Here is a 15,412-nt window from a genome sequence, read left to right on the forward strand (position 1 = left end):
CTCCCCCCTTCCCCTCTTCTACTCCCCTTCTTCCTGCCCTTCTCCCCCTTCTCCCCCTTCCCCTCTTCTCCTCCCCCCTCCCCCTTCCCCTCTCCCCTCCCCCCTTCCCCTCTCCCCTCCCCCTCTCCTCCCCTCTCCCCTTCCCCCCCCCCTTCTCCCCTTCCCCCCCCCTTCTCCCCTTCCCCCCCCCCTTCTCCCCTTCCCCCCCCCCTTCTCCCCTTCCCCCCCCCCTTCTCCCCTTCCCCCCCTTCTCCCCTTCCCCCCCCCTTCTCCCCTTCCCCTCTCCCCCCTTCCCCTCTCCTCCCCTCTCCCCCCTTCCCCTCTCCTCCCCTCTCCCCCCTTCCCCTCTCCTCCCCTCCCCCTCTCCTCCCCTCCCCCCTTCCCCTCTCCCCCCTCCTCCCCTCCCCCCCTTCCCCTCTCCCCCCTTCCCCTCTTCTCTTCTCCCCCTCCCCTCTTCTCCCCTCCCCCCTTCTCCCCGGCTCAGTCTGTCTCTCTTCCCCTTTCCCTCCTTCCCCTTTCCTCCCCTTCCCTTTCCTCCCCTTCCCTTTCCTCCCCTTCCCTTTCCTCCCCTTCCCTTTCCTCCCCTTCCTTTCCTCCCCTCCCCTTTCCCCCCCTTCCCTTTCCCCCCCTCCCCTTCCCTTTCCTCCCCTTCCCCCCCCCTCCCTTTCCCCCCTTTTCCTCCCCTCCCCCCTTTCCTCCCCCCTCCCCCCCTTTCCTCCCCTCCCCCTTCCCCCTCCCCCTCCCCCTTCCCCCTCCCCCTCCCCCTCCCCCCTCTCCCTCCCCCCCTCTCCCCCCCCCCTCCCCCCTCGGCAAACGAGCCAAAGGTGGGCAGAGGAACTCATTTTGAGAGTGGAAGCAAGTCTTCCTCGATTCAGAGGGACTGCCTATGGTGGTGATTACAGCCTTCTGCACTTCAACTCATAACCTCTAACCCCATTTCTTCGGATGTTGGCAGTTCGGATGACTGATGATTCGGCCATTCCCATTTACACCTTGTAGACCCATATTTTGTTTCTTTATTATCTCCTTGCACCATCATAGAACACTTACAGCCTGGAAGGTGAGCCCGTGCCGACTCTCAGAATCTTTTTCATTTAAAATCTCCTGCCTTCTACCCTTTTGTTCTCCTCCCGGCCTACCCCGCCCTTTTTGCACTTGCTCAAAACCCGTCACATCTCGTTCTGACAAAAGGTCACTGACCTGAAATGTTTCTCTCGCCACAGATGCTGCCAGACCTGCTGAGTGTCTCCAGCACTTTGTTTCTATTGTCCTCCAAAAGCCTGTGGCCTTATCTACACCAAATCCCCCTCACCAGTGTCTGGGTAGCACTGAGTCAGAAAGTTGTGAGTTCAGAGTCAGTTCAGCTAATTGAAAACCCCTCCACGTGATTACAAGTTACAGAATGGTTAGATTTATTAATCCTGCTGGAAAATGTATTGAAGTGACTGCACTTTAAAACTACTTCATTAGCTGTGAAGCGCTTTGAGACGTCCGGTGGTTGTGAAAGGCGCTATATAAATGCAAGTCTTTTTTCACCCCTGTGACGGTGTAGCCGGGTCAGAAATTGAAACTGATTTGACAGCTGTTTCACAAGGATGGTGGCTGTAATTTTATGGGAATGTACAAATTCTTTCACTTCATCTACACATCCAACTTTTAACACATGGGTATACAGAGGTTCCGCCAGTCAATGAGATCATGGCTGATCTGCGACCTGACTCCATATACCTGCCCTTGGCCCACATCCCTTAACCAAAGGTATTAAAGGTCCATCCCAAATGCTTTACAGCCAATGAGGTACTTATGGAGAGTAGTCACTGTTGTAATGTAGAAAACACAGCAGCCAATTTGCACACAGCAAGCTCCCACACACAGCAATGTGATAATGACCAGAAAATCTGTTTGTGATGTTGATTGAGGGATAACTCCCCTGCTCTTCTTCGAAATAGTGCCATGGGATCTTTTATGTTCACCTGAACACAGACGGCCCCTCCGACAGTGCGGCGCTCTCTCAGCGCTGCCCCTCCGACAGTGCGGCGCTCCCTCAGCGCTGCCCCTGGAGTGTCCGCCTAGATTTTTCTGCTCAAGTCTCTGGAATGGGATTTGAAGCCACAACTTTCTTACTCAGGCAAGAGTGCTGCCCACTGAGCCACAGCTGACACACAGGTTAGAAGGTTAAGAGGTGATTTGATCAAAGTTTTCACAATATTAAGGGGAACAGATAGGGTAGATAGAAACTATTTCCGCTGTTTGGGGTGTCTAGGACTAGGGGGCATAGTCTCAACATGAGAGCCAGACCTTTCAGAAGTGAAATTAGGAAACACCTCTACAGATAAAGGGTGGTAGAAATTTGGAACTCTCTGCTGCAAACGGTAATTGATGCTGGGTCAATTAATTTTAAATCGGAGATTGATGACTTTCTGTTAACCAAAGGTATTAAGGGATGTGGGGCAAAGGCGTGTTTTTGGAGTTAGGTCGCAGATCAGCCATGATCTCATTGAATGGCGGAACAGGCTCAAGGAGCTGAACGGCCTCCTCCTGTTCCTATGGGACGTCTGCTGCTCACCAGTTAAGGGCACTCTGCAGCAACAGACGGCCACTTGATGCTGGACAATGTTTAAAGCCCTCAGCAGGCTGGCCACGGTGAGTGAGGGTGCGAGCATATGCTGGGATGCTGCTGGATGCACCACTCACCACTATCCTGTTCCACTGGCATGTTCTGGGACAGCTGCACTGTGGGATTGTACATGTTTGAAGGGCACCCGCAGGTGCTCAGATCACAGGTCGCGGCAGCAGGTGGAGGAATCGGTTCACCCGGCAGGCAGAATAATTTGCAATAACTGTTTCGGTGTCTTGTTTTATAAAAGGGAGTGGGCTTGAAATTATCTCCGGTCTCAGACCCCCAGGACCCAGTGTAAGAAACATTGTCCTAAACAGCAGTAAAATGAAAGACTTGCATTTATATAGCGCCTTTCACAACCACCTAACGTCTCAAAGCGCTCTACAGCCAATGAAGTACTTTTGGAGTGTAGACACTGTTTACAAATTAACAAATGTAAATAGATGCAACTAAAAGCATAATTTCTAAGATGGGGCTATTGCATCCAAACCCAGTTTGGAACAAATATTGATCACTTCAGGCTACAAATTAGTTTAAGCAGTCAAATGTAATTGAAACGAATTGCTCCCGAAGGCTATTCTGGTTTTGCCTGGAATGATCAGCCAATTAAAATTCGCGTTACCAGAAGTGCACAGCTGTGACTGAGGCCCAATGGAGACTGGTCTCGGGTTTTTGATCACTGTGCCTACGCTAACCCATTAGAATGAATGAGCTACCATGGGTGTTCCGGTTGGACTTCCTCGACCCTTGCCTCTTTCAGCCTGTGCCAGAGTAGAGGTGGATTGGAGTTGCTGCCTTCATGGGGGAGGTGGAGGGGAAATTATGACATTCTCCTGATTTCTGTTGTATAACTTTCAATATATAAAGCTGAGCAAGTGTACACTGATGCAGTGAATCCGGAGTTGACTTCGGCTATTTTTGTGCTTGATACAATGATCACGTACGACCTAACCACCCAACTCATTGTGTTTGTTACCTAGGTTGAAGCTTTTCATTCTCGAGCATGGGTATCCACGGATTGATGAGCTACATTGGAGAAAATCGTAACTTTTTTAATAATGTCAAGTTGCAAAATACAAAAATTGTAATCGATGGTAATAACTTATTTCATCGACTTTACTTCGACTCTCTTATCGACCTCCAGCATGGAGGTGACTATGATTCTTTTACCGATGTCATCTGCAAATTCTTTGATGCCCTGTCCCTCTGTAACATTGCACCGTACGTGGTATTTGATGGTGGATGCGACTCTACCGATAAAAAGCTTGAAACGCTCAAACAACGTGCCAGGGACAAAATCCAACGGGCGCACCAAATTTCGAGAGGCGGCGGAGGGACACTGTTACCGCTGCTCGGCGCGGAAGTTTTTAAACAAGTTTTAGTGCAGTTGCAAGTTCCTTTTGTTCAGTGTCATTCTGAAGCAGACCGTGACATTGTGACTCTTGCTAATCAATGGGCCTGCCCCGTCCTAACACTAGACAGTGACTTCTGCATCTTTGATTTAAAGGCTGGTTATTGTCCGCTCAATTACTTTAAGTGGAAAAACGTAATTACTCTTAAAGGTGGCTCGGAGTCCTACATTTCAGCCCAATGTTTCTCTGTGGAGAATTTCTGTAAGCACTTTAGCCACATAAACAAAGCTCTTCTCCCTCTCTTTGCGGTGTTAAATGGCAATGATTATGCCAGCCTTCCTTCCTTGGAGACCTTCGTCGCCCGAGTGCAACTCAATATAGGGACTTCTGCTTTCACAAGGAGGAAAAACACACGGATTCAAGGGCTCCTGAACTGGCTGTCCAGATTTACCGAGCCGCAGGAGGCAATCGAAAACATTCTGAAGTACCTGAAACCAAATGAACACGAGGAGGTCCGCCAGCTTCTCTCTTCACAAATGGATGAATACACTCAGTCAGAAGTGGACCTCGCAAAGTTCTTTCAGAACCGAGAAGCAAAGCCCGACGTTCCCACCGTGATGGCCAACAAAGCCCCCGAATGGATGCTGGTTGCTCTGATGAAAGGCGAATTGGCCCCCTTTCTCAGCGACTGCCTGATCATGAAGAGGACGTTCCTGAGTACTCAGGTGGAGAACATGGGCAGGCCCAGCAGTCACCGGTGTTCCCTATATATCCGCCAGGTTATGTACGGACTGCTACTGGGCCCCAGCGAGACTGATCCTGACTCGGCAGCGGATGTGACTGGACAATGCAGCAAGGTGCATTGTGTGGAGGAATTTGCAAGACATGAGCGAAACCTGAGAAAAACTAGCATTCAGACAGTGCTGAAAAGATTCAGCTCGACTGGAGTCCATTCATTGCGAAGCCTGCCAGAGGTAAGTGCGATCTAGGACCGTATCCTCTCCCTAAGTCACACCCACCTCTGCCTTGATCAACAAACTCATCGCAATATTTCTAAACTTGGAATTTTTGTGCAAAGTGAGGCCCATCACTGCCGGATATGAAATGTTTTTTCATTTTGCTCTGCAGATCATGTTGTATATTCACATGAGATCCCTTGCTGTTCCTTCATTCCAAAATCACAGCACCCAATGTCCCATTTTCATTTTTGAAACCACGTATCCAGTAGTGTTTGAGAAATTGACCTGCCGAATAATGGGCAATTTCTTCATGTGGTCCACCACTATTTGAGTTGAGACCGGCCAACCTAATATCATGTAAAACTCATACATTTTATATAGCCGGCATCTAGCTTTATACTGATGTATTGCCCCGTCAATTATATCAAACAAAACTGCATGGGACTAGGACCAGTCTCTGTTTTGAACTTTGGCGAGGAATGATTGCTTTCATTTAACTTTAGCTGGTTGAATTTCATATGAAGTGTGGGCAGAAACCTTCCTTGTCGCCACAAGATAAATATTTATAACTTTCACTTTCTCTGATATTTTTGGCATTTAGACATGATTTTGTTTTTTTAACACCCTGACTCGCTTGTGTCTCTTAAGCTCTCAGTATTGGGAAACCTGCTGGATTCCAATTTAATTTGTTTTTTAAACTTTCCTGACCCCTAAATATTCGGTAGTAAACCATTGTATTGATGAATCAAAGCTATATCCTGTACATATGGACTGGTTTGTTGGAGTATGCTGATCACACACGTTACCTTTTATAGATTTCTATGTCGGACAGAATCAGCTTTCTATTGGACACTCTGAAAGTGAAACCAACTGTGCAGACTGTACCAGCTCACCTGCGGTTAACAGTTGCTGCAACCTGCTACTGGATAGCTCATGCTGAACCCAGAGTGACCCTGCACCATCTTCAGGCTCTGCTGCTTTGCATTGTAACTGGCGAATTGCATAAACTGTCAGGTAAATAGAAGATATAGAAAGAAAGCACGTCAGTGTATTGTGATTCAGTGAGGTACACCACGACACAAGCGCTGCAGCATAGGGGTTATAGGATATGAAGGGATTTTGCTTTAGTTACACTGCACTGAGTTCATGATCTGGAAAAGCCAAACCCCTTCTTTCTTCTCCCTTTCTTTATTGGCCCAGATAAAATAGGGGACAATTAGATCTGTGCTGCAATCATTGTTGCTGTCAAAAGCGTTATTGACAAATGTAGAATGGATTGACATCTTCAGAATGGTTACCCCCTATTCCTTGATGGTATATCGGAGAGACAACATGCATTTTATATAGCACCATAATATCCTCAAGACATCTTGGGGAGCTATGGCAGATTAAATCCTTTAAAATAATGCCAGGTTTTTTAAAATTCCTTCTAAAAGTTGCTGGGGGTGCTGTTCTCTCAGCACTGACCAGGCCTCCTGTAGTTCACTCGAATGGGCACTTCCCATACGGAGCCTAGACCGTGATGGTCAGCAGGATCCACACACCCGGCCTGACATCAGTCATGTGCTTTCCGGGAGAGGTCACTGGATAGCATTTGGAAGCGGGAACCATGATTTGTCTGTCTTGTTCTTCCCATCTCCTCCTCCAAATCCAGAGATGCCAAAAGCAATTCTTGTACCCTGGCCGAGTCGAATCTGGGGCCTTTTGCTAGTTCGAAATAATCATTAAATGTCAAATTTACAGAACAGTTTTTGTAACTTGACATAAAGGCCAATATTCTAGAACAAAGGTTAACATTAAATTATGGTGTCTGTCTTGATTCTTAAGGGAATCTTTGATGGCAGCCTTGAGAAACAGATACATTTTCAGATACTCCATGACCATTCTGTGAACTTCATCTAATGATAAATAATTGCTGAGGGAGCATGACTAATTAATTGCCTATCCAATCAAACCTGCCTAGGTAACTGGAGGTGTGAGAAGGGCGTTAGAGTGGTGCACGAGAGACTGTCCCGCCTCAGATTGAGGAAGCAGATAAGGAATCTGGATATCGATGTGGCTCATGTCTTCTGTCAGTGGCAGAGCTGTCTTTTAATGGGAATCTATCTCAATCAGGCCCTGTGCTATCCCCTTGCAGTCCCGGATATTACACGGTAAGGAAATATGTACATGTTTTATAGAGAGCGGCTTGATCACTGAATGCCAATCATCTCATCTGAAAAACGGATAATGCCTTGTTCCCTTCCGAAACCTAGATTTAAGTAGCAGCAGTACGGTTGGTAGATGTATGTGAATATAATTCACATTTAAAATCTTACAAAGGTTATTAGCGGTGAATGTGATCTACATGTTCCTCGCCTGTGGAATGTGAATCTGGCTAAAAGGTACAAGAAATGTAAAGCACCAGTTTCTCTCCTGGTTTTCTCATAGTTCACCCTATTCCAATATTATTTTGTCCTGTGTACAACTGGTTACAAATCCCTTCAGCTCTGCTCCAATTAAAATTACACGAATTATTCAACAGTTTTGACGTGTGTATATAATCTGTACTCCAGAACAGAGGAATATCAATTTGCGCACACACGCACACACAGAGAGCATGGCTAAATGTGAGGACATAGGGTTGTAAATTGGGCAGAGTGATAAGATGTATTCTGGGAGGAAGTACAAGGCATATGCACTAAATGATAAAACTTTACGGTGTGTAGACACCTGGGGGCCGGAATTGGTCATCCGCCCATTTCTCGGCGGTATGTCAGCAAAATTAGTGCGGACGGTCTGCTCTGGCGGTGCAGGGACTCTTTGGGTCTTAAGTCTCCCTTTCTCTCTCTTTCCCCTCCCCCCCGCAGAAGCCAGAGACTGCCAACATCAGGTTGGTGTCTCAAGGCAAGTTTAGATTTTTAGTTGTTTTATGCAGTGTTTTGGGTATTTTTGTGTTTTTCTGGGGGGGCGGTGGACAACACATAGTAGTTTACATATCAACATAAAATCACCGTTTTTCAGATGGTGGTATGCTATCACTTTTGGGCGCTCCATATGCCGCTGATGAATTTCCAGTCAGGCGGTATGGGGGCATTTTATCCACCAATTTTGGGCCCCTGGTGTTCAGATAGACAAATAAGAACTTAAGAATTAGGAACAGGAGTAGGCCATCTAGCCCCTCAAGCCTGCCCCGCCATTCAACAAGATCATGGCTGATCTGGCCGTGGACTCAGCTCCACTTACCCGCCCGCTCCCCATAACCCTTAATTCCCTTATTGGTTAAAAATCTTATCTGTGACTCGAATACATTCAATGAGCTAGCCTCAACTGCTTCCTTGGGCAGAGAATTCCACAGATTCACAACCCTCTGCGAGAAGAAATTCCTTCTCAACTCGGTTTTAAATTGGTTCCTTTAAATCTTTAAAGTGACAAGTTGATAAAGTTGTAAACAATGATTTTCAAGTAAGCACAGTGTACAATGGCAAAGAGGTAATGCTGAACACATTGATTGGGCCACAGTTAGAATATTGTTCCGTTTTGGGTGCCTTACTTTACGAAGAATATCAAGGCTGCGGAAGGTGCAAGAGAGTCTCTATCTGGATCAGAGCTGTAATTGAGGAAAGACTAGAGAAACTGGAGCTGTTTTCACTGGACCAGAGAAGCGCAGGATTTGCTGGAGGTGTTCAAAGGCCTTTAATGAAATAAATAATAAAAATCTATTGCCAGTGGTCTGAGAGGACACAGATGGGAGGTTAAGAGAACTTTCTTTACACAGAGTGGGACATGGAGTGGCAAAAGCAGAATATTAAAAATTTTCAGGAACGATAGATTTTTATTGGGCAAGGGATCAACGGATCGTAAAAGGAGTTGAGGTACAGACCAGCCATAAACTAATTGAGGGGCGGAATGGAAAGCTGAGTCCACATAGATTCAGTGGGACAAAGTCTCCTCTTGTCTGTACAACTCTGTAATCTGTGGGACATGGTGAATGTCCTCAAGTGTGCTGATTGATAACTGAATTAATATTAGCACAACAGGAATACAGATTTTCTACGGTACAGATATTTCCTTATTTCTGCAGGGACACACAAGTGAACAGCTCTGAAGTGGCACCCCACCCACCTACCCATTGGTAGATAGCAGATACTTAACCTACTTTCCTGATGTATATAGTAGTTCTCTTCAGTTTCTGCACTTGGTGAAGCCAAGGAAATATATTTTCTTTCGGGTTGTAGAAATGCATCCATCTCAGAATAGGTGCCAGGAGAGTTTTGTCAGCGTTACCAGTCAAAGACTTCTGCAGCATTCAGAGTTTCACTTTTCCAACATGTTTTACACTTTGAGCAATGCTGCCAGTTTTCGAATAACTTGGTTGATTTGCTGAATATACTGAGAGCCCACTAACTTGCGTCCGTTCTCTCTCTCTCTCGATCTTGGAAAGACTCTATAGTGGGACTCTTGTTCATTGCTTGCACCAGGAGCTGAAATCGGTTGCTGCAGAGGATCTATTGAATGGATCACTAGTTGCAGCAGAGATGTACTGCCAGCTCCTGCACACAGTGACTGCAACGGTACCCGCAGACTTCTTCCAAGGGAGAAGATCCAAGGGCCGGGCCAAAGTGAAGGAAAAACAAACGACTCGTTCAACAGTCTCACCGACGAGCCAAGGGCTCCCTACCTGGCATGATGTCAATAACCAATTTGCAGCCTTGTCGACTGAGGATTTCGAATAAAACCGGTTCACTAATCAATCACCAGATGAATCAACAACTCGGAATCCTGAATACAAACTGCATGTGGGACATAACCACTCGCAATGCACTGAGGTTTTGTAGATGTTTTTAAAATTGTCCTTTAAAGAGAAAAAGTTAATTTTATGGTGCATTTGTAGCAATTACATAAACATTTACACGGTTTGGTTGCTCTACTTGTGAAAGCAGTCCACAAGGTGAGCAACTGCTAATCGCAGACTGAAAATAAATCTGTTTCACTGTAGAGTTTAGTTCAGATCGGATTCGAGGGTCAATTAAACTCCAATTACCTTTTGTTGCCCACCAAATCTATTTTACAATGTCACTCCCTTTCATTGCTAGCCACTGTAGCCTGTGTTTGGCTGACGCACCTTTTTTTCAAATCACTGTACAAGGCATATTGGTGATTTGTATACTTCCGCCCCCCTTGAATACCAATTTCTATTCACCACCCCTTCCCTGAGGGCAGAGTGCGTGGTTTCCCTTTTACACGGTACTCCAGTGGCCATTACTTATGACCCTGGGGAATAAAAGTCGGGCTATTTCGCTAAGCCCAGTCCTGTTTTCACCGGTGATCCACAACAGGAACCCTTGGAGTTTCTCTCCGTCACTGAGGGATGCTGAATCCAAATGTAGTACCCTTACTGATTCTCTAATTATCCAGGTCAGGCGTCGAATCGTGGCAGGACTTTCTGCTGAGTGTGGATGCCTGGTTCATTGAGCAACTGAAGCAGTTTGCAAGTTGCCATGTTGATCCACTCCACATTACAGTGCTAATTTGGCATCTCTTACTGAGTTTGTTAAACAGTGCAGTGTTCCAACCAGCAACAGAAATACATTAACGGTTTTCATCGACAAGGTAAATGGACAGTGCAAGTAAACAGAAGGTTTAAAATTGGCTTTTATATGCATCAAACTCTATATGCAGTGGTCACAATTTGTGTGTGTTAATTTCAGGACCCGTATCTATCCCAAAGAAGTATATTTTTATTCAAGGTGCTTTCATTTTATATGTGTACTAGATTCTATCCTGCCAGTTCAGCCGTCTGAAATAACAATTTTTGTAACTGCATCTGATTCTATCTGGAAATGGAATAAAATCTTGATGTAAGATTTGTTTTTTTGTGGCAACTGTATGCATTATCGCAACTCAGTTTATAAAATATGGCCATTTTTAACTTTAATAAATTTCATACTATGTTGGAGGGGGCAACTAAAACAAAGAGGCTAACAATACTTAAAATACAAGTGTTAACACTGGTTTATAAGTCAATTAATAGCATTGAAAGATGCAAAATGCACAGTACAGAAAGTAGCTTTTGAACATTCTGTGCAGCCTCCATTTCCAAGTTTCAGAGAAATCATTCATCAAAACAGAAAGATAGAATCCAGCCCAGCTCAAACCTCCAGAATTGCCTTAGCTTTGCCTGGGTCAGTTTTCCTTGCTTGAAACTGATGCAGCTCGAGTCACTGCATTCCAAGCTCTACTGTATGAGCGCATAGTGTCCAACATGTTATATAGTTCTTAACTTGAGAACAAAAGTTTCCTCAGTGGAATCTAAAACAGCAGCCAACCAGTGCAGGAATTGGTTTGCGCTATGACTTGGTCCAGGGGCTGCAATGGTGGAAGTGGTGTTAGAGGGTAAAACACTTCGGGGCCGAAATTGCCACGTTTTTTTTTAAAGAGCAGTTACGATCGGGACATTGCCCTCGTGATCTTTTGAGGCGGAGAAGGTGTCTGCCCCGCTCCTGTGCCAATGGCGATAATGACATCATTAGTCAATCGATCCTGGTGGCTCAGTGGGCTCGCAGCAACTCTCCCCTTTAAATCGCGCCCAGCACGGCGCTGAGAACACCTGCTGCCCCAATGATTTTTTGAAAAACAGGGCAATTTTCCTCTCTTCGCCCCACCTCAACAATTGGGCGGTAATTCACCAGACAATTCGAATTATCCACCCCAGACGGGGCGGAGGGCAATTTTGGCCCCTTGTTCTTTCTACTTTCCCCGCCTCTGTACATGTTAAAACCTGTTACATCTAACTTTTCCCAGTTCTGACGAAGGGTCGACCTGAAATGTTAACTCCATTTCTCGCTCCACAGATGCTGCCTGACCTGCTGAGATTTCCAGCATTTTCTGTTCTTTCTAAATTCAACCCTTTTTTTTTCGAAAACTTAACCTAATCATCCAGTCGCTCCCTCTCAGCTTAATACACTTTCTAAAGTTCATAGAACACAAAACAAAAGCTTCAACGGGTGTATAGGCGGACATAATTTTCCACACACCGCAGACTATTTCATAATAAAACTGTTGAAATTTGCCAGTGTGTTTTTTTAAGTGGAGTAGAAAGTGCTCAAGACGGAAGTAAAATATTCCATCATGACAAGCGACTGAACAGTATCGACTCATCCTGGGAAATTAAGCACACTGCACAAGCTCAGCTGACACAATTCAAATTGAGGGGGATTGACAGGGTAGATGCTGAGAGGATGTTTCCCTCTGGCTGGGAAGTTTAGAACCAGGGGTCACAGTCTCAGGATAAGGGGTTAGCCATTTAAGACTGAGATGAGGAGGAATTTCTTCACTCAGAGGGTTGTAGCTCTTTGGAATTCTCTGCCCCAGAGGGCTGTGGATGCTGAGTCGTTGAGTATATTCAAGGCTGAGATTTCTGGACTCTAGGGGAATCAAGGGATTTGGAGATCGGGTGGGAAAGTAGAGTTGAGGTCAAAGATCAACCGTGGTCTTATTGAATGGCGGAGCAGGCTCAAGGGGTCACAGCTCTGGACATAAGAATTAGGAACAGGAGTAGGCCATCTAGCCCCTCGAGCCTGTTCCACCATTTAACAAGATCATGGCTGATCTGGCCGTGGACTCAGCTCCACTTACCCGCCCGCTCCCCGTAACCCTTAATTCCATTATTGGTTAAAAATCTATCTATCTGTGACTTGAATACATTCAATGAGCTAGGCTCAACTGCTTCCTTGGGCAGAGAATTCCACAGATTCACAACCCTCTGGGAGAAGAAATTCCTTCTCAACTCGGTTTTAAATTGGCTCCCCCGTATTTTGAGGCTGTGCCCCCTAGTTCTAGTCTCCCCGACCAGTGGAAACAACCTCTCTGCCTCTATCTTGTCTATCCCTTTCATTATTTTAAATGTTTCTATAAGGTCACCCCTCATCCTTCTGAACTCCAACGAGTACAGACCCAATCTACTCAATCTATCATCATAAGGTAATCCCCTCATCTCCGGAATCAGGCTAGCGAATCGTCTCTGTACCCCCTCCAAAGCTAGTATATCCTTCCTTAAGTAAGGTGACCAAAACTGCACGCAGTACTCCAGGTGCGGCCTCACCAATACCCTATACAGTTGCAGAAGGACCTCCCTGCTTTTGTACTCCATCCCTCTCGCAATGAAGGCCAACATTCCATTCGCCTTCCTGATTTCCTGCTGCACCTGCAAACTAACTTTTTGGGATTCATGCACAAGGACCCCCAGGTCCCTCTGCACTGCAGCGTGTTGTAATTTCTCCCCATTCAGATAATATTCTCTTTGACTTTTTTTCCCCAAGGTGGATGACTTCACACTTTCCGACATTGTATTCCATCTGCCAAACCTTAGCCCATTTGCTTAGAAAATAGGTGCAGGAGTAGGCCATTCGGCCCTTCGAGCATGCACCGCCATTCAATGAGTTCATGGCTGAACATGCAACCTCAGTACCCCATTCCTGCTTTCTCGCTATACCCCTTGATCCCCCTAGTAGTAAGGACTACATCTAGCTCCTTTTTGAATATATCTAAACCTATCTAAATCTCTTTGCAGCCTTACTGTGTCCTCTACACAACCCGCTTTCCCACTAATCTGCAAATTTTGTTACACTACACTCTGTCCCCTCTTCCAGGTCATCTATGTATATTGTAAACAGTTGTGGTCCCAGTACCCATCCCTGTGGCACACCACTAACCACCGATTTCCAACCCAAAAAGGAACCATTTATCCCGACTCTCTGCTTTCTGTTCGGCAGCCAATTCTCTATCCATGCTAATACATTTCCTCTGACTCCGCGTACCTTTATCTTCTGCAGTAACCTTTTGTGTGGCACCTTATCAAATGCCTTTTGGAAATCTAAATACACCACATCCATCGGTACACCTCTATCCACCATGCTCGTTATATCCTCAAAGAATTCCAGTAAATTAGTTAAACATGATTTCCCCTTCATGAATCCATGCTGCGTCTGCTTGATTGCACTATTCCTATCTAGATGTCCCGCTATTTCTTCCTTAATGATAGTTTCAAGCATTTTCCCCACTACAGATGTTAAACTAACCGGCCTATAGTTACCTGCCTTTTGTCTGCCCCCTTTTTTAAACAGAGGCGTTACATTAACTGCTTTCCAATCCGCTGGTACCTCCCCAGAGTCCAGAGAATTTTGGTAGATTATAACGAATGCATCTGCTATAACTTCCGCCATCTCTTTTAATACCCTAGGATGCATTTCATCTGGACCAGGGGACTTGGCTACCTCGAGTCCCATTAGCCTGTCCAGCACTACCTTCCCTAGTGATAGTGATTGTCTCAAGGTCCTCCCGTGACCAGCAATTTTTGGCATGGTTTTTGTGTCTTCCACTGTGAAGACCGAAGCAAAATAATTGTTTAAGGTCTCAGCCATTTCCACATTTCCCATTATTAAATCCCCCTTCTCATCTTCTAAGGGACCAACATTTACTTTAGAAAACGAAGCACAGGATTGCACGAGAGGCCTTCAAGTAAAAGCTTTAAACGAAAGCATTAAAGACAGAAAAATACAATTCAATAGCTAACTTGAATCACGCCATTGTGAAATGTGCCTTATTTTTATTACTTTGTTTATTATTTTGACATTGGAAACTTACCTTCCTGAGAAAAAAAGGCAACGAAAAAGATTTCGGAAAGCATGAAGAGCGATTTGTGGCAACGGCAGCGAGATTATGCAATCACAGAATAAACTCTGACTTTGAGTATTTCTGTCGGTGATACTGCGACGGCCCTCTCAATGAAAGACGTTTCCCAGTCAATGGGGCACTTGTTTGCAACAAACACTTCCATGGGAACCTTGCTCGCACACTGCCTGTAATACAAATTACACCTGTAAATTTGAAAACTATCACATCTTGCCCATCAGACTCACCCACCCTTGGTGCACACACAGTAGGTGCTAAGTAGTAGCAGGAGTAGATGGTCAAAGTCAACAACTTAGAAAATGCTTTTATATGATTTGAAGAGTAAATTTTTAAATATCCTGCAGAAATTTAATTGAGGTGTATACAATTATGAGGGGCCTGGATAGAGTGGATGGGAAGGACCTATTTCAATAACCAGGAGGCATAGATTTAAAGTAATTGGTAGAAGGATGAGAGGGGAACTTTTTTCACCCAGAGGGTGGTGGGGGTCTGGAACTCTCTGCCTGAAAGGGAGGTAGAGGCAGAAACTCTCATCGCATTTAAAAAGTACAGGTTGAACGTCTCTTATGCGGCACCCTTGGGACCTGGCCTGTGCCAGATGAGAGATTCTGCCGGATGAGGGGAAGTCGCCCGAGGTCGAGGGGAGGAGGAGGAGGAGGTCAGCGGCCCGAGAGGGCCCTGAAGAGTAGATGATGAAAGGGCTATTAATTGAGGTGTTTAAGATGATTAATGGATTTGATGAAGTAAATACAGAGAAAACTATTTCCTCTGGAAGAGTGCAGCAACATCTGGAGATTTCTTGAACATTT

General features: G+C 45.5%; 2 protein-coding genes across 8 annotated transcripts in view; both read left to right on the forward strand.

The window, feature by feature from the left end:
• The window catches only part of hscb (HscB mitochondrial iron-sulfur cluster cochaperone), a 4,145-nt gene extending 880 nt beyond the window's left edge, over positions 1-3,265 (forward strand). The window contains exon 2 of the mRNA XM_070879765.1: positions 3,194-3,265. Coding sequence (XP_070735866.1) covers positions 3,194-3,265 — 72 coding nt within the window. The remainder of the gene's footprint in view (positions 1-3,193) is intronic.
• The window catches only part of LOC139264216 (single-strand DNA endonuclease ASTE1-like), a 56,647-nt gene that overhangs the window by 1,939 nt on the left and 39,296 nt on the right, over positions 1-15,412 (forward strand). For 4 of the 7 annotated variants that reach the window (XM_070880327.1, XM_070880329.1, XM_070880328.1 and 1 more), the window contains exons 1-4: positions 813-1,060; positions 3,601-4,946; positions 5,747-5,945; positions 6,895-7,084. In XM_070880327.1, the coding sequence (XP_070736428.1) occupies positions 3,624-4,946; positions 5,747-5,945; positions 6,895-7,084 (1,712 nt within the window). In that variant the 5' untranslated portion in view covers positions 813-1,060; positions 3,601-3,623. The other 3 variants (XM_070880325.1, XM_070880331.1, XM_070880326.1) reach the window with 3 other exon arrangements.

This window comes from Pristiophorus japonicus, chromosome 5 (assembly GCF_044704955.1).
Source record: "Pristiophorus japonicus isolate sPriJap1 chromosome 5, sPriJap1.hap1, whole genome shotgun sequence".
Taxonomy (NCBI): Eukaryota; Metazoa; Chordata; class Chondrichthyes; family Pristiophoridae; genus Pristiophorus; species Pristiophorus japonicus.